Source organism: Lontra canadensis, unplaced genomic scaffold, assembly GCF_010015895.1.
Source record: "Lontra canadensis isolate GAN:19392208 unplaced genomic scaffold, GSC_riverotter_1.0 scaffold161, whole genome shotgun sequence".
Taxonomy (NCBI): domain Eukaryota; kingdom Metazoa; phylum Chordata; class Mammalia; order Carnivora; family Mustelidae; genus Lontra; species Lontra canadensis.
Window position 1 is genome coordinate 846,367 of NW_022631155.1, and position 19,089 is coordinate 865,455.

Genomic DNA, 19,089 nt, shown 5'->3' on the forward strand with positions numbered 1-19,089 from the left:
GTGGCTGTCTGGCAGCGCGGCAGTTGTGGCGGCGGGGGCTGGGGGGCCTTGGCGACAGGGCTCCCTCCTCTTCTCCCTCCCCTTCCTTCCGTCCGCCAGAGCCTATCCACCCTACTGTCCGCAGCAGCAGTAAACAGGTCGTCGGAGATTTCCAACGGGGCTCAGGGGGCGGGGCCAGAGTGGGGGGGCGCGGGGCGGGGCGAGTGGGAGGAGTGGAAGTTGGAGCCCAGTAAAACCCTGCACACCGCGCTCGGTGCGGCCAGACCGTGCGCAGCGACCTCCCTACAGGTGGTCGCGCCGGTCCCCACCAAGATGTTAACCAAAGTTCTCCTGATCCTCCTGGGCATGTCCATAGTCCTCCCGTCTAGGTGAGTCTCCATCTCGGAACCCAGGAGCCCTCTGCGCCCGGCTCCCTCTCCCCTGGAGCTGGGCCAGCTCTCCGGACCCCCGCTCCCCTACGTTCCTCAAGCCCCGCTCCCACCTTTTCCCATCTCTAGTGCGGGCTAGCCGGATCCCGGGTCCCCGCTACGCGCTGCCAGCCTCCAACCCGCTCCCTCTCAGATGGGCACTCCGGACCCCTGAAGAGGCGCCCAGGAAGGGAGGCGGGACGCCTGTTGCCTGACCGTTTCGGTCCCAGACTCCTGCTCTCCAAAACCACGGCGATGGCTGGGGGCATGAGCACGCTTCTCCCTCTCTGGGTCTTCCGTGGGAAGAGGCGGGTGGCCCGCGAAGTAACCGACCAGCGTTGGCTCGCGCTTCTGAGGACTGGGGGAGACTTTGGGAAGGTGGCGCCCAGGAAGGCGCTCTGGCTTGGGGAACGAAACTGCGCCTAAATGCTGGAGTGTTGGCTTGTCTGTCCTCTCATTCAGATTTATTTTCCTGAGCACCTAGTACCAGGCACTGTGCCAGATAACTCTAACTTTACTTGTTTGCCTTCCCGCCGCGTCTCTTGGTGCCAGTGCCAGGCACCAGCCCCAGTTTAGTCCAAGGATTCCCGCCCCAGTTATCCACCCCACTCCACTCTGCCGCCAGCCTCCTCTTTCCTCCTTCATTCCCCGCCCGCACCAGACGCCCTGCTGGGTCTGGGGTTGACCGGACCCGGAGGCCAAGTATGTTATTCTCTGAGGTCTGAGGTTTGGGTCCTCGATTCCAATCCCCATCCCCTTCTCCAAAGGCTAACAACAGATTTCCCTTGAACAGCCAGCTTCCTTCACACTTTCTTCTGGCCCTGATACTTTGCTAGAAAGGTTGTTCCCTACACTTCTGAGTTTTTAGAGTAGAAGATGACTGCTTCCTATTTTTGAGACGGTTTCCATTCCAGAACTCTCCAGGGCCCTGAGTTCCTGTCTTGCTTATCTGTTTTGAGAAGGGAGAAGGCTTCTTTCCTCACCCCAGAATGCTTTAGCACCTCAGGGGAGGGGCTGTGGGGCTCCCTGCTGGCTCACCGGTGCCCTGGGGTGTGGGGGTTGGTCTCAGCAGGGGCTTGGCAAATATTTCTGAATGCGTGCTAGGAATTTCCAGTCATCTACATCCCTCCAGATATGAATAAAACTGTTTGGGAGAGGTGGCATGGTTACTGGCTAGCTCAAAAGAGGGGCCTGGAAGCAGAAGGAAGCAGGAGGAGCAGGAACAAAATAATAAATAAAAGCTGGGAAGAGGGGCTGTTGACAAGGAAACTACCCTTCCCCGTCCAGTGGGGTGAATGGGGAGGGAAGGGCCTCAGTATCTGGCGTTCAGACATTGTCAACATGGCAACCCATGATGTCAGAGCTGGAGATGGCTTTGGGGTGTGTTGGCAAGGGCCACATCGAACCAAGAAACCTTGCTCTGCTCCCAGCTCAGCCTCAAATGGTTGTGACTTTGGGCACAGCCCTCCCCCCAGGTGGGATTGTTTCTTCATCTGTAAGTTGAAAAAGAGGGCTGATTTTGGGGGGAAAAAACCAACCCAGTGGACCCCCTCCTAGAGCATTTCCAGTCCCCTCCTCCTCCCCCCTCTTCCCCCACAGTTAGTTGAAAGAACATCCTCAGTAGTGGGAGGGGATGCAGAATTTCAGCTCCATCTTGAACCATTGCATATAGAGAGATGTGGATGCATGAAAAGGCCCCATGGGAAGATTCCGCTAACCCAGTGCATGAGTGTTTTTCAAGTTGTTATTATTTCTAGCCTTGAAAGGGAGCTTAATGGCTGGCTGAGAAAAGGTATGCAGTATCAGCAGCTCCTTAACTTCAAGGACCCCAGGATGAGTGTGTTTGTTTTGTTTGTATTTTACTGGCAAAGGATGATTGTAGAATTACAGCAACCTCAAGACCTTCTGATATCATTTTCATGGTAGACATAGTTTGGGAGCAGGGGGGCTTCAGTGGTCCCTGGGCTTTTGCTTGTTTGCCTCTTGAACCTTGGGGCTATTGTTGTTGGCTTCAGACATTTGGGTGGTCTTGGCTGGCAGTGCCAGTCCTGACTGTGCCATGCTCCTAGCCACATCACTCATTTTGCAGGGTCTCAGGCCTCTGTTCTCCCTCTGCCCCTCCAGCAGTCAGAGGACTGGGGGGAATGCCTCAGGGAAAGAGGATATTTCTGCACGTGTTACTTGGAAATGGAAACTGTTTTTCTCAAGCCCAGTTCTTCCCTTGCCCACAGTGGGAATAAGCCACTTCAGACATGAAAAATGGTATAAATCTGGCACATCTGTATGTCAGTTAGGCAATTCTAAGAGCTTGAAATAGTGCAGGAAAATGCGTTTTGCTGCACAAGTTGCCAGGCCCTGCGCCTGCACCACAGAAGCCATGCCTATGTTGCTAGTCCTCTCTACCTAGCCCCCACCCCAAGCTTCACCACATGCCCCCCCGCCCAGTATACTCTCCTATTCAAAGGACACCACTGTCCTGCTTTACAACATCATAGATTAATTTTGCTGATGGTTTTTTAAAAAGCTTTTAATTATAATTTTTTTCAAAGACAGAAAAGCAGGGGGAACAATAGAGTGAAACCTCATGTACCCATCACCAGCCTCATTAATTATAAATTCATGGCCACACTTCATTTCTCTGTCCTCCACCCACTCTGCATTTCTGCTTAAATTATTCTAGAGCAAATCTCAAATCTCATATCATTTTCCATGCAATTATTTTAGTATGCATTTTTAGTCATAAGGACTGCACTTACATAATAAAATACTACTATTACACCAAAAATTTTAGAATAATTTTGTCATAGTGAAGAAACTATCCAGTCAGTGTTCACATCTCCCCTATTGCATTATAAATGTTTTTTTGTTTTGTGTTTTAGTTTGCCTTTTAAAAATCAGGATCCAAATAAGATCTATATATTAGCAGATTTTTATTAACATTTTTTGAAACACTTTTTTATTGAATTAGAACATATATACAGAAAAGTATTCAAATGATTAGTGCGTAGCTGATGAGTTGTCAGAAAATGACCACACGGGTATCAGTACACCCACATCAGGGACTAGAACATGACTGGAGCCTCAGAAGATCCTGAAGCCCACTTCTTCACAAAAGTACGAGGACCCTAACTTCTAACACCATCAATGAATTTCATACATTGCTAGATGGCTTTTTAATTTTTTGTTTTATTTAATTTAATTCTTATCTTTTGGCTGTGGTGCAAGGCTGTGGCACTCAGGCTGGATTCCAGTCAGTCCTCTCTCCTAGATGACAGTCTCTGAGTAAGGGACTCCTGCCTTTCCTCAGTGCTCAGAGCTTCTCCTCACCCCTGGCCCCCAACTCCAAACCGTGAATATCACAAAAGCAAAGAAATGCAGAATATTCCCACGGTGTCCTAGTCCTCTGTGGGAGAGGCCGTTCTGGCTTTCCGGAGCATTCCTCAGCAATCCGGGCCCTCTGCCCACCCATTTGCTCCCGGGCGGTGCTGGTCAGGTGGACTGGAGGCCAGGGCTAGTAACGTCTGCTGATTGGCCAAAGCTCATACAGCAATATCCTCTTCATCTTACCTGGAGAAATTCTTTTAAAATCTTGAACTTGGTTTTGTTATTAGGATATTTTTAAAATAAAGAATTTCCATAAAGGCAGGGTAGTATGGAAAGTCCCCAAAGAGCAGCAAGATTTACAAGAAATTAACAAATATAATCTGTTACTGGCCCAAAATTTGCTATTACCGGTTACTCTTTATGCCTCGGGATGCAGACTTATTTTGGTTTGCTTCTGTCCAAAGAGGCTTCAGCTGGGTCCCCTTCAGAGTGGAGAACAGAGCTTTATTCTTTTTGTTTGTTTGTTTGTTTGTTTTTGTTCTAGGAGTGAAGAACCTCATGTTGAATCAGAAAATGGACCCTCTGCCCCTGATGATGTCTACGGGCACCAGCCCCAGGCTCCTGAAAACAAACTCCTTTCTGAAGAAACAGTGCCCACCCTTACTGTAGGTTCCTATCACAGACTTGGGAGCCTGCAAGCAGCCACTCACATTCTGAACAGTATCCTGAATAACTATGACCACAAACTGCGCCCTGGCATAGGTGGTGAGTAGCAGAACACGGTTCTTCCCCTGCTGGAGCAGGAGGTTGATGACAGCATAGGTGTGAATAATGAGTGTGGGGTACAGGTAACGGTGCCGCCATGCACATGGACAGGAATAGCTGTTGCTGACCTGTCAGGTAAGAGATATCAACTCTAGTCTTAGCAGTGCTCTTGACCTTGGTTTAGACTTTTTTTCTTTTCTCATCCTCAGTTTTTCCAAAAATAAAATGAGTAGACCAGATGATTGACCTTCAAGGTATGTCCAGCTCTTAGCAGTCTGTGAATTAGATCTTGCCATGAAAGAACAAAGAAAGAAATAGGACTGGATGTTGAAACCATGTCTCTAGTCCTCACCCACCACCCTGCTTTCCCCTCTGACAATACCCCCCGCATCGTCCCTGCTCCTATTTGACACTGATCTCTGCCACATCTGCTTCCTTTGCAGAAAAGCCCACTGTGGTCACTGTTGAGCTCTCTGTCAACACCTTTGGTCCTGTCTCTGTCCTGGACATGGTAAGTACTGAGTTTTGATTACAGTGTCTCATAGCCCAGAGAGCTGACCCGTGGGCCCTTTCACACAGTTATTTTTTCTGTTCTGCATCTAGGAGTTTTGTGGTTTGGGTTTTGTTTTTGCTTTGAAGAGGGGAATATTATATCCAACAATGACTCTAGAAGGTGGGTAAAGGTAAGCCCCTTGCTGCCTGGAGAGTACCTTCAGGATCCTGACCACATCTCCTAGTCTTTCATTCAAAATAAAAATAATAAAGCAACTTTAAACACCACAGTGGAACAGCTCTTTTTTCTGATAGAGATTTTTATAGATTTAAGTCTGTACTTACTAACTCTTATTGTCAGACTGCTTCTCTCATTTCTCTTTCCTTTCCCATTACTATCATTCTAGTGTCAAGATGTCCTCAGTTAGCCTCTATTATCTCTCCTTGAAATATACAAAATTCAAGGACTCTCCCTACCCCGGTCTACCTACTGACCTGGCTTCCTGTGTGATATGCCTCCTGTGTCATGTACCTCCTGTAGTTCTAACCTGGCCTAAGGTGTGAAGTTCAATACCACACTCTAGTGCTCAAGGTCTTCCGTGGCTGGAGGCAACCCAGAGCTCTGGTTTTATTTTTTTCCCACCCATTTAGAGACCACATGCTCTAGTCACACTGGAGTGTGGGTGTTACCAAGTCACCTTGTATCTTTGAGTCTTTGTTTCAGGTATTTCCTATTTGGAATGTCATTACTCCAATTTTCTACTTGCCATAAGCTTTATCCTTCAGTTTCTACCTCTAATGGCATCTTCTCTGACCTCCACAACTATTAATTGCTCCCTTCGTAGTCACACCACAGTCGTGTCTTTGGGATTCAGATTTTTCTAGCTTATATCATAGTTGTTTACCTGATCTTCCCTACCTCATTTGTAATTATGTGCTCTTTATTTGCCTTGTTCTCCTGATTATGGTTTCCTTGGTGTTAAGGACTCAGTATTTGTTAACTGAGCAAATGAATTATGAAACTTGTTATATAGAAGTCACTATTGTCCCCCTGATACCTAACAAGCCCGAGGGATACAGTCTAATAAGTTAGCAGTCACTGAACCTGGCGTGCAACACAGAACTGGTCCAAAGAGGAGCCAACAACTTGATTTTCTTTGGCCAATAAACTGCTGCTTTAGCCTAGGCCAAGTACCTTTAGAAGATGCCAAATACTCATATGGTATTAAATTTCCCCCAAGAAGACTGGTCTTTTACATAATTTCAGATAGCTCTTTAAAACTCTGGGAGTTCTCACTTCTTGTACAGTCTACTTTTCCCTGGTGACACTGGAGTTTTGTATTTGGTAAGGAAGGAATATAGAATGTCTGACTCTCTCACAGCCAATGAGCAAAGCATGCTTGTCTCCTCGGATCTTCATCACAGCCTGGATGGCAGGCAAGGATGCCACTGGGATCTTGATTTTAAGTTTGAAGCAACTGAGCCTCTCAACAAGCATTTTGTTACAAAAGAGGTGTGATTGTTTGAAGGGAGTTCCTCCACCCCTCAGCTAATCAGATGCTGTGTAGAGCATAGGATTATTTCTTAGGGAGAGAAACCTGAGCCCGTAGCATGGAGATTTAAATCCAATGTTATTATCAGTTTCCTGGTTACATTTTTGAAACACCTAGCCTGAGCTTAGAAGGCAGTGACCAGTCTGGGAATGACTGCCCATCACAGCATCAACAGTTGCTAAGGCTTCCTGCTGTGATCATTGTTGCAAGCAATCCTAATTAAGCCAATTCCTTGACACTGAATTTCTAGGATTTCAGCTGAGCTAAAAAAGATGTACAACCCAAGCTCCCTTGTCACACTGGGGGAAAAAATAAACTGTTATCAGTTGCTGTGTAATGAACTTGAAATTGGTATCTTGTTTAATAAAAAATAAATGCTCATTTGAAACACTGTAACACAGAGCAAGAGCACAGCATGCATGGATTGTGGAGGAAAGACTTCCCCTAGCTACAATTCCTAGGGCCTAGGAGTGAAGGAGGCTCCATAGGCCAAGTTGGAACTGCCAGCTACCTGGGACTATAGAAGCACTCTGAAAGCCACCTATGAAGGCTGGTGAGGACGGGTGGAGCAGGGCTGGGGGCTCCCATATGAATGGTAGCCAGGCTTTTTTCTGTTCGCTTCTCTGGCCTACTCCAGGGAACCTTCTCAGTCTGAAAGGCTAGCTCCCAGCAATTTGGCAATGGCTCGCAACACCTCTTGCCCGAGGCAGAAACACCAAGCTTTCCCCTGAGGGCTCTGGCCTCCAAACTGTGGGTTTCTGGTTGGTGTTTACTGATGCAGGATAACTCAGGAGAAAGAACTAGGGATTTTACAGGAGAAAATTAGAACTTGGTACCCAAAGGGATTGTTTGTGCAAGTAAAATAAGCGTAAGAGAGGGAAATCAGTGAAGGTCATCCCAGGGCAAGGTCATGTGCTCTGAGCATCAGAGCCAATATGCTGCCATTAGCTATTTGTGACTTTGGACAGTCTCTTTTCTCTCTGAGCCTCACTTTCTCTACCTCTAAAGTAAAGGGGGTTGAGTTAGCCCTCAGGATTCCCCCTTGGTCTAGTTCTGGCACTTGCTCTTCACACCACTTGCAATTCTATTGCAGTCTGTTTTTTACCCTTTAATATCAGTAGTGCAAATCTCTAGCTTCTCATGATTCTTCCTATTAAACATCCTTCTCAATGTTTAACAGACAGTTTATGGGATAGATTATATCATCTGGCTACCAAATAATCATAGGTATAGCTATATATATGCACACACACATTCAGAGGTCAGGTGCCCTTGTTTAAAAAGAAAAAACAAAACAATTATTTTTAAAAATGAGACTAAATACACTCTTCTCTTATGACTCAAAACTTCATTTTAAAATATAACTCTGGGGGCGCCTGGGTGGCTCAGTGGGTTAAAGCCTCTGCCTTCAGCTCAGGTCATGATCCCGGGGACGTGGGATTCAGCCCCGCATCGGGCTCTCTGCTCAGCAGGGAGCCTGCTTCCTCCTCTCTCTCTGCCTGTCTCTCTGCCTACTTGTGATCTCTGTCTGTCAAATAAATAAATAAAATATTTTTAAAAATACAATAAAATATAACTCTGGAAAACAAAGAATTGATGTTAATTAACATTCGTGCTCCACAAATAATCATCAAACTGAAAGGGAAAACGTCACCATATACAACCAAAGGTGTGAGTGTATTTGTAAATGTTTAAAATGATTTTGAGTTGAAATCTTTGGTTTGCTATGGAAACGTGGGGCTGGGAGGGTGTTAACCTGGCTGGAGTAATCCCATAACCCTACAAGGTAGTGGTGATGTGATGAGCCCAACCTGTGCAATTAATTCACGTGTTTCTGGACAAAATGTGTCTTCCCTGATTGTTATTTATCTGGGAATGTTCCTTTCTTTTGGGAATCCCGGAAATAGAAAACTCCTACAACTTAATTCATGCTGTTTTCCTCTGGGAAAACCTAACTCGGTTTCTATCTGCTTGATAGGCCCTTCACAGGATGGCATGAGAATACTCTTTGCCTGTAGAGTTCTAGGTGTGTGCTTTTCTGTCAATCCCACCAGGAATACACCATTGACATTACCTTCTGCCAGACTTGGTACGATGAGCGCCTCCGTTACAATGGCAGCTTTGAGAGTTTTGTTCTGAATGGTGACATGGTGAGCCAGCTATGGATCCCAGACACGTTTTTTAGGAATTCTAAGAGGACTCAAGAGCATGTGATCACCATGTCCAACAAGATGGCTCGCATCCACAAGGATGGCAAGGTGTTGTACACAATTAGGTATGTCAAGCCTCTGGAATATTACCTCTTGGGACTCTTTTCACCAAGTAACCATGGATATGGATTTCATCCTGAAGGATACTTCTAAGGGCCTTTCCAGCTTTGCTAGAGCTTGACCTCAGCCCCCTCATGTGTAGACATAGACACTAGGCCTCAAAACTGAAAGATTACCTAAGGTTACACACCAAGTTCATGGCAGAGCTGGGGCTGTCAGCCAGTTACTTGGCTCCCAGTCCACAGCCCCCCACCCCCAACTAGAGTATGACTGCATTGTCTGGACAATTCCATCCCAAGTGGGCACTGGATGTAAAGACACGTCCACGGTGGTGGAATTGCCCAAGTGGAGCAGCAACACAGACTGTGGAAAATACCTAAGAGCAGGCTGGACATTTGAATGTCTGGCAGGGGAAGGTTGTGTATTGGTGGTATGAGGTGGGAAGGTGGTAGAGAGTAGGTAGGCAAGTCCTGGAAGCTGGGATGGGCAAGAAACAAAAGACTATCTAAACTGGTCCACACATTTCTCTGATGTTAGAAACCAAAGGAACCAGATACTTTCAAGCTGTTCTTCCTCTCTTTTTGTTTCTCTTATGAGTTCTTTGTTTCAAATCCTACTGTTGCCACTCATTGGTGGTGGTCCCCAGGCCAAGGTGGGTGGATACCTGAGTGCTCAGGGCCAGCCTAATGAGGCTCCTTTCTCCCTTCCAGGATGACCATTGATGCTGGATGTTTACTCCACATGCTCAAATTTCCAATGGATTCTCACTCTTGCCCTCTGTCTTTCTCTAGCTGTGAGTACCTTCTTAGGTCTCTGGGGCCCCAGAGTCATGCTGAGCCCCTTCTTTTTTCTCATCCTTGCCCTTTATATTTTTCTGCCTCTGTTTTTCTCCTAAGATGGTGTCAGATTTGCCCAGAGCCTCCTCATCTCCTGTCCTGCTGACAATACTGTGTTGCTTCACCTGGAACTCTTGTTGGGTTCTTCCCTCTTCCTCCCACTCCATCTCAAGTCAGTCACCCATCTCTGAAGTGTAATTCAAGTGTGTCTGCTCCTCTCCATCTCCACTGTCAGTACCTTGACTTAGGTCTTTGTCATCTTTCACAACATCTTCACTTTAAAACTGAACATGTCCAGAACTAAATACATTGTCTTCTTCCAACCTCTACCCCCAAAACAAATGTGTTGCTTCTGTGCTCACATTTGTCTTATTGATACGCACTATCAGCCACTCAGTTGTCCAAGCCAAGAACTTTGATGTTTTTCTCCATCACCTGCTACATCTAATCAATCAAAACATCTTATTGGTTTTCCATCCTGAGTCTCTATTGATCCTATTTCTCTGCATTCTCACTGCCACAGCTTTGATTCCTGCCTTCATTCATTTTGTTGTGGCCAGATTCCTGCATTGGCCTCCCAAAACTTGTCTCCCTGTCAACAAGCCATCTTCATATAATGACAAGGGTGACGTAGCTGAAACATCATCTAGACCAGGTCATGTTTTAGTTTCAAATACTCCCTGAACTCTCATAGATCAATACCAAATTCCTTGGAATGACTCCCAGGGTACTTCATTAACTGGCCCCTAGTACCCATTCCTGTATGCTTCATCCAGCCTCTGTGAGCTAGCCATCCCGAACCTTTGGCATTTCCATAATCCATCAGGCATTTTCACCTTTCTATGCATAGAACACCCTCCCCCCCCTTTCAGCCTCACTTATACAGAGAATATTTTACTGAGCTTTTAAGATTTATTGAAAATGGCACCTACTCTATGACATTTTTGTTGGGTGTGTCCCCAAGTGGTCTTTCCCTCTGTTTTTCCATTGCCCCATGGGTGGAGGTTTCTCAGCAATTCCAACAATTACAGATGTATACTTACTATCTTACTCAATAAAATGTGAATGTTTGAGGGCAAGGCTTCCGCCTTGCTCATCTTTATATTTCCAGCACAGAGCCTGGTACTGAAAAATGCTCAGTAAATGCACATATTGAACGGACTTCAACAATGAGGTAAGAGAGGCAAGGTCCCACAGGTGGTGAGGCCAGAGTCAGGACTCCAAGGCATTGCTCAGAATCCATGCTGATGGAGACAGCTGGCCTTTCCAGTCTCACAAGACCTTCCTTTCCATGTTGCTTTACAGTTTTCTATCCTGAGAGTGAGTTGATCTACAAATGGGAAGATTTCAAGCTTAAAATCAATGAGAAGAATTCTTGGAAGCTCTTTCAGTTTGATTTTACAGGAGTGACTAACACTACTGAAACTATCTCAACCCCTGCCGGTATGTGTGTCTTTGAAACCATGGCTAGGCGGAGGCCCAGGAGGGTGGTATGGATGACCAGAGGTGGCCATTCGTACATATAAATGTATGTCATCATCCCATGAAAATATTGTAGAATATGACTCCTGTCTTATAAATGCTAAGCACTTACAACTATTTGCAGAGGAAACTGAGACTTTGTAACTACATCTCAGTCTCATCTGCAAAGAAGTAAATGCTTTGCCAAGTCCCTGAGAAGGTAGGTAAATAGTTAAAGTTTTACTGCTGTCAGGAATTGCAATTAGCTTTGGTTGTTCAGACCTCTCAGTTTCTAGGTCTTTGTTACAACCAGCTTGTTTGAATGACTTTGGGGAATGGAGCTCATGCGAGTTCTCCATACCTAGAACCAATTCAAGCTGATTGAGTGGGAAACAAAGTTGGTCCTGATGGGAAGTGGAGGTTAGAGTTCTAATATCAGCTAGATGAGGGCTGGGATAGTATGGGGGAGGTTTCAGCAGTTATAATTGCTACTGCATCAACATTTATTTTAAAGAAGCAGCTCTAACAAGCACAGATTCCTGTCAAAGCCTTCATGGTGCATTCAACATGCACATGATGATCATTGGTTTTCTGACTTTGTCCCTAACAAGGACAAAAGGGGAGGGTCCTGGATCTTTTCAATGTCAGCTTCTAATCAGATATGAGTGTCTTTGCTTGTGTTCCTAGGTGATCTCAATGAGAAGCTAAGGAACCTCCCAGGATTGCTCCCAGAGCATCCCTGGAAACCTTCTTCATACATACTGACCAAGTCAGGGCAGTGCAGGCACTGGCCTCATCACTTCCAGAACGCAGATGGAGTCAGTCACCCAACCAGCCATTTGCCATAGAGAGAGTCTTGCTTTGCTTCTGTGTAGCTAGGCAGAAAATCTGCTTTTGCTGCACTTATTGAGTTGGTCACTGGGTGAGGAATAGCTCATGCTTATCTGGCTAGGGCTTTGCTTGCCTAGGCAGGGGCAGAGGGATATTTTACAAATGCTTTTCTTTTTCTCAGGGTCTCTGGGTAAGCAGTTGTACTGCCTTTGATTTGGGATCCTTGTTCTTCTGCCAGCTAACCATGGGCCTGATTCTTGCCTTTCTGTATCTCAGTTTTCCCAGACAGGTGGAGACACTTCACCAAAAGCAGCAGAAGAGACAAGGCCCAGGGGCTTTCAAGTTATTAGTGGTTCCATTTAGTAGATGGTTATGCATTGTTTCAAAATGGTGCCCTAGTGACTCTGAAGCCCCAGAGCCAGTATCATCACAAAAACAATGACAATAGGTAAGCACCAGCCCTCCTTGGGAGAGAGGAGTGTTCTTGGGGAAAAAGGAGGGCTTCTTTCTCTTCTGCTAGAGGTTAATTCTTTAATTATGCTTTCACCAGTATCATAGTTCTCCTTTAGGCTTGTCCTAAACTCTTCCCATCAGCCTCTGAGTAGTTCTTTCTATCTGAAGCAGATTTATGTAACAATACCTAAGGGCTCAGAACAAGGTGGGAGCTTGTGAGTTTGGTCACCTTGGGCCTTGAAGCAGAGAATCTGCTTCAGAAAGATTTCAGAGAGCACAGCCTTGTCCCCAGTAAGTGAGTTAAATTTCACTGGTGGCTATCGAGACTCTGACAGAATCTTACCCATGATTAGGACTTTACTTTCTCACAAGGGAGTTTCTGCCTTCTCTGGACAACTCTGTTCCTCAGAAAATTCCCTGTTCATCTGAAATTGGAATCCCTGGAACTCCTACCCATTAGACCTAGTTACTTTTCCCTAGAACTGTTGAACTTATGGAAAGTCCAGTCACTCTTACACGGGGTCAAGATTAAAGGACCAGTACTATGGTCCCAGTCCAAGGTCATAATCTTTTTTAAGACTCTACAGTCTAGTTTCTTTTCCCTCCTTTGTTCGTCACAGCTTTGGGTCCACTCATTCTTCTAGTCCCTGTCCTTTGGACACAGTCTATTAAATTATCTTCCTCTGACAGCACAGGGACCAACTCTGGTCTGACCAGATGAGAGAAGAGCAGAAGCATCTTTAATTTGGGGGGGTATGTTTTGTTTGGATTTGGCTCCTCAGCTCCAGATGTCTTTTTTCCCTTGCCCATGCTCCTTTATCTCTCAGGAATAAGAAATTATGTGTTAGTATCCTTCCCTCAGCTTTCAGAAACAAATTTCCACATCTTGAGAAGTGGAGAAAGTTGTTCCTTGGATGGAATAAATAAAATAAGCAAAAGAAAAACTGATAGGATAATAAATCTTGCAACAAGAATATATATTTCATGAGGAGTGGTTGTAGCTAAATAGAGGGTCTTAAATTGTAGCCAATTCCCAGGACAAGAGAATTAAGAACTTGGTAAATACATTCTGGCCAGTAGGCAAGTGTGAGTGGTTCCTGCAGGAGCCCTGGGTAGGAGTTCTATCCACAAAGCTACTACTCTGAATACAGATATTCTGCTAATCCCAGGCCACATCCTTACCTTTTTCCAGAGAACCCTTGCCCGTTAAGTGTCAGTGCTGCCAAGGTGAATAGGAAAGGCTGCTCTTCTCCTTCAGCTCCAACATACACAGACCTGCTATGCAGGTGATCTACCTTGCAAAATAGAACATGTGGACATGTTAGTATTTTGGTCTGCTTTACCAAGTTATTGCCAGACAGCAGCAAGAGTCACTGAGCATCTAGTAGGTTCCAGCCCATGCTGGGCTTGGATAGGCAAGAGGCAAGGCACAGGGCTTACATGAGAGATTTAAATCCTGAAGGGTTTAAAAAGCCCACCTAATTCAAAGTCGAAGAATTTTACAGCACCACTTACATAGAAGTTTGGAGTTTAGCTTCACTAAGGAGCCAGAATTTGAGCTATCACAAACCCTATGTGATGTTGAACATGAAATGGGAGGTTCTGGGCTCAGGAGAGCTCCCAGAATCTCTAAGATCATGATGAAAATGCAGAGTGTTTAGGATGAGTGTGTCAGAATATAAGGCAGGTGTAAGAGAAGGGTGTAAGAGAAGATGCCAACTAGAGATGTAAGTTGTCATTATGTGCTATAAAAGCAATCACTGTAGAGGAAGAGCCATCAAGGACATGATGCTCCAATTTTTATTTTCATCTAATTCTTCTATTTTTTTGAAACACTCAGTTTGGATTAGGGTAGTAGACTGAGAATAGGGAATCTAGGGTTTGGATATTGGTGCAAATATGCAAGCTATCTCAGGAAATCTCGGAGTACATGAGATTAGTTTACAGGAAGGTATGTGTGTGCATGTGTGTGTGTAAGGTGTCAGTTGGAGCCAGGTCATAGTGGGCCTTCAGTGTCAGGTCAGAGTATGCATTTGATTCTGTAGCTGTTGTGGAATAAGGAACAACCAGAGGTTTGGGATGGGCATATGAATGAATAGGAAGGAGGCCAAATGAATTCTGTGCTTCCCCCACCACAGCACAGGTTGCTCTCAGCTCATTCCCTGAGAGTATACATTGTAAAGGCCAGTAGTGCATGTGTCAGGCTATGATTCTGCAGACTAGCTATGGCACTTTAATGGATGTGAGGGTCTCAGCCATCCTTCTGGACATTAGCTGTGTAGTCCTGATAACTAGAGGGCTAACTGATTTTTTCACCTTCCTCTGACACTTCTGTCACCCTGGGAAGACAGACACTGGGTGGGGGCAGTCGGCTGAGAAAGAAGCAATGAAGTTTCTGGCCTTGGCTTAGCTCCTAACTGACCATGGGTCTTGCATGGATCCTCTCTGGGTTTGTTCTGATTCTCTGTATGTGGCACTGGAATAATGTGCCTCTATCTTAGGGCTGTGGTGTGGATCCTATGAGCTGAATAAGAACTTTAATGTGCTTGTCCTCTCCGGGGGAGACCACATGTCAGTACTGTAATGAAGTGGTATTTTTTTATGTCTTCCAGGTGATTTCATGGTCACGACGCTTTTCTTTAATGTGAGCAGGCGGTTTGGCTTTGTAGCCTTTCAAAACTACGTCCCTTCTTCTGTGACCACAATGCTTTCCTGGGTTTCCTTTTGGATCAAGAAAGACTCTGCTCCAGCCAGAACCTCTTTAGGTAAGTGGGTAATGCATACACATGGGCACAGAATTGCCTTCTCAAGGGTCCTTTCAGTAGTGTAATATATGGATCGGTAGCTGAGCCCACCTTCACTGCTGTGCTTTCACAGGAATAACCTCTGTACTCACCATGACCACACTGGGCACCTTTTCCCGTAAGAATTTCCCACGTGTCTCCTATATCACAGCCTTGGATTTCTATATTGCCATCTGCTTCGTCTTTTGCTTCTGTGCTCTGATGGAGTTTGCTGTGCTCAACTTTCTGACCTACAACTGGACGAAACCCCGTGCTTCTCCAAAACTTCGCCATGTATGACCTGGGTATGGGAGTGGTGGTAAGATTTGGAGTGTGGAGGCATGCACGTGAGGGCACTAGAACTCATGGCACGTGGACGGCCAGTTCACCAAGTGATGGGGGTGCAGAACCTGAGGTTGAATAAACTTTTTGATGTCATGCTGGGACGCGGGGGGCACTGTAACAAAAAGCAGTGTGCCAGGGACAGAACCTCCAGAAACCCTGGGGCAGCACCTAGACTTGATTCATCTTTGTTTGACTCTTTCCCACTTCTTCCCTTGTCCGTTTCAGCCACATATTCGTGCTCGTGCCCTTAGTCCTCCCCGTGCCCATGGCCAGCAGCATCCAGAAGCTTTTGTGTGCCGGGTCGAGGACTCGGAGGAGAGTGATGGAGAGGAGGGCCCATTTTGCCCAGCCCAGCAGTCTTTCAGACGACGTGCCATCCAGAAAGCTGGTAATGGTTGCTTCAAGTGGTGCAAGAAGTACCTGTGCGCGGTCCGCAGCTGTGAGGGCGGCGTCTGGCAGCACGGTCGCCTCTTCATCCACGTCTACCGCCTGGATAACTATTCACGACTCGTTTTCCCAGTGACCTTCTTCTTCTTCAATGCGCTCTACTGGCTCGTTTGCCTTAACTTGTAGGTGCCAGCTGGTACCGTGTGCACAGCCTCCCCAGTTCCCCAGGAGGTCCCACAGCCCCTTGCAAGGGAGCCAGAGGAAAGCAGCAGCAGCAGCAGGAGCAACACGGGAGTGTCTCTCCTTCCCCACTCCCCAAATATAAGGCTGCATAGAATTGCTCTTTGCTGGCCCTCTCCCTTACCTGGCCCGTTCACGGACTCCCCATGGCAGTCCACTGCAAGTAGAGCGGCCTCCTCTCTATTACTCAAGAGGCATTAACGATGCTCAGACTTCATATCACAGGCTGTCAGTGACTAGCTCCCCAAGACGGTGCCCATGTATGAATAGGTTAGCTATCTCCCAGTGCTGATACCCATTGCCTTTTTCCAGAAATAATACTGCCTTTGTGGTGCTCCAGGCCCAGCTCTGGCCTCACCCTCAAAGTGCATAGACCAGCTACTTGCCTGTTTCTGACACCTCCTTCAAATGTTGGGCAGCAGTGTAAAGGGGAAGGGGACCCTCGTCCTTAGATCACACTATCGTATTCTTGGTTTTTTCTTCCTGCCCTCCCTCCCCCTGCACGGAGACGCCAGTATAATACTTTCATGAGGAAGGGAGCCAGCAATTGAGCTTCTTTGGGACAGTATCTCCCTCTGCCGCTGTGCCACCTCCTTCTTCCCCCGCCACCCCCACCTCCAGCCTTCATCGGCACTACAAATTCAATGCCTTGCATCCATTGGGTATCTATTTTTCTCTGTGATAGTAGTGATGACTCCCTGCTTTCTATGCCACCTTCTTCCTCCTCCTTGACTCCTGTGACGTTTTCTGTAACTTCCCCAGTGGCTTTCCCAGCCCCGACCCAGGTGCTAGGCCATGCTGACTTCTTGGGGCCAAGAAACTAAGAGGACTTTGCTTTGCAGTGGACATTACTGGCACAGATTGCTACCCTCTAAAGGCACAAAATAAGAGTTTTGCCACTTCCTTGGCCCCTGGACCCATGAGCCAGTCGGCTCTTATCCTGGGGCACTCACAATCGCAATCAATGAATTGAATTCCCTTAAATTTGTATAGCACTTTACCTTCTGCAAAACACTTTTGACAAATTATTTCTATTTTGAACCTCATCATAGCCCTGTGATATATTCAGGGCAGGATTCTTATTCCCATTTTGCGGATGAAACCCTGAGGCACAGATTTCTATGGGACTGTGAATCTCACTGGAAACTACTCAGGATCCCACTGTCACCTTCTAGACCACATGACAGGGCTAGGCAGCTCTGCTCACCGTGATTTGATTCTATAGCCTCTGCCATTGGCAAGGCCCAGAGTGGCAGCCTCTCTTCACCCCTGGCCTGCTCAATTCCTGGGTCCCCAAGACCGAACCTCTCCTGGCTCTGGCAACCCAGTGTGGTGAATTTGGACACGCCCCAATGCTTGTATATGCTGAATGAAATCTGTGTCTGTATTTTACTTGTGGGGGGTGGGTGGGTAGGGTAGGGAGATACATCTGCTTTTTGTCACCATCAACTGAGAAGGGGGAATGTATCAATAAATATATCAGCAAAACATGAAAGGTATGGCTGGTTTCTTGGACATTCAAGTTTGTTCTCAGTTGAGGATTTAAATCTTAAATCAATGACCCAATTATGTCTGTTCCCCTCTCCCATCCATGACTTCCAGACCTACCAAGCTTGTACCCTCTGTCAGTGGAAAACTGAAGGGAAGAGAGTGACCAAGTGGGTGTCCCGCTTTTACTGATTCTCTAACTTGCTCCTATGTTCCTGCCCCCCCCCACCATGTCATTTTTGTTTTGCCCGTCATTCTTACCTCACCTAGTCAGAAAGCTAGAAGTTTCCTGGAGATTATCAGGCTCTGAACACTCCTCCCCCACTGCCGTCACGTAAAGATAGAGATGCTGAGGCCCAGAGAGGAATATCTACTGCCATAAAGCAGATAGCGGAGTGGAACCAGACCCCAGGAATTCTAATAACTTGTTTTGGCTTTAAGTCTGGAGAGCTTGGTCAACCCACTTTTCAAATGAAAAATCTCTAAAGGTGTACTGGGGAGTACTAGCCCTGGCATCCCATGACACATCCAACTTTAAGGGAACTCAGAAACAATAACAAGAACCAAGTAGGAGACAAAAATGACATGTGAACAGTCAATGTTTTGCTTTAAATTTCTTGAATTGACGCTCAAACACTTTCCCTGTAAGAAATCCACATGCTTTTACTGTGAATTTTTTGATGCCCTAACCCATGTCAAAGTACAAGTAACAATTTAGAACAAGGAAAATAGTTCCTCACTTTCACTTAATTAGAAAGATTCAGAAAAAGAAAAAGTAGTCAGGTTATATTTTTGAAATAGAAATAATGCAAAACGGATTCTTTAATCACACTACAATAGAGCTAAGAGATAATGAAATTCCATTTATAAATTTTAAAAAGCTCATACAAATAGTTCTTTGAAAAGCAATTTGAAATTTGGTGCATAATATCAAAAAAATAAAACTAATGGAAAAAAATTTACATACTAAAACACGTGGGATGTAACCAACACTGCACTCAGAAAAATTCATAATTTAAGCATTTCCAGTACTGAACACAGTGTATAAAAATTAGTTAAGTCTTGAAACTTAGAAATTGAAGAGGATAAAAACACACTCAGAAAAGATTTAGGAAAAGAGGAATTTTAAAAATAAATAGTGTAAGGAGAATCATTCAAAAAACAAAACTGAGTCTCTAACTGTTTATGTCAAAATCATAGATAAATAAAAAATTCAAAAACTTTCGAGGGAAACCATAAGACAATATTTGTGAGTATGCTTATAATCTTGGGATAGAAAAGACCTTTCCAAATACAACATAAAACACCAGAAACTATAAAGGAAAATATTGAAAAATCTTCTCATACTAAGAAATAGCAATAACTAAAACAAAAGCAAAAAACACAGTTACTTGTTAGTTCTTCTGGGACACAGTCTCTAAGACTGAGATTAACACACGGGAGGTTGATTAGAG

The 19,089-nt window shown here is 45.6% G+C and overlaps 1 protein-coding gene across 2 annotated transcripts; it reads left to right on the forward strand.

Annotated features, from left to right (window-relative positions):
• Positions 1–227: 227 nt before the first annotated feature.
• On the forward strand, positions 228–16,277 carry GABRE (gamma-aminobutyric acid type A receptor subunit epsilon). 2 transcript variants are annotated; one of them, XM_032845282.1, is made up of 10 exons: positions 228–368; positions 4,276–4,496; positions 4,940–5,007; positions 8,596–8,816; positions 9,522–9,604; positions 10,953–11,090; positions 15,005–15,157; positions 15,270–15,469; positions 15,746–15,908; positions 16,094–16,277. In XM_032845282.1, the coding sequence occupies exons 1-10, from the start codon at positions 313–315 to the stop codon at positions 16,240–16,242; spliced, it is 1,452 nt and encodes a 483-aa protein (XP_032701173.1). In that variant the 5' UTR covers positions 228–312; the 3' UTR covers positions 16,243–16,277. The 2 variants fall into 2 exon arrangements, with proteins under 2 accessions (XP_032701173.1, XP_032701172.1); XM_032845281.1 differs by having other exon boundaries at positions 15,746–16,184.
• The last annotated feature ends 2,812 nt before the right edge of the window (positions 16,278–19,089 follow it).

What these genes read in the sequence shown, in the direction of transcription:
- GABRE (XM_032845281.1), top strand. Translation starts at nt 313, where the DNA reads ATGTTAACCAAAGTTCTCCTGATCCTCCTGGGCATGTCCATAGTCCTC. An exon ending in AACTATCTCAACCCCTGCCG is followed by an intron (nt 11,091 to 15,004) that starts GTATGTGTGTCT and finishes TATGTCTTCCAG; the next exon opens with GTGATTTCATGGTCACGACG. An exon ending in CTTCTCCAAAACTTCGCCAT is followed by an intron (nt 15,470 to 15,745) that starts GTATGACCTGGG and finishes TGTCCGTTTCAG; the next exon opens with CCACATATTCGTGCTCGTGC.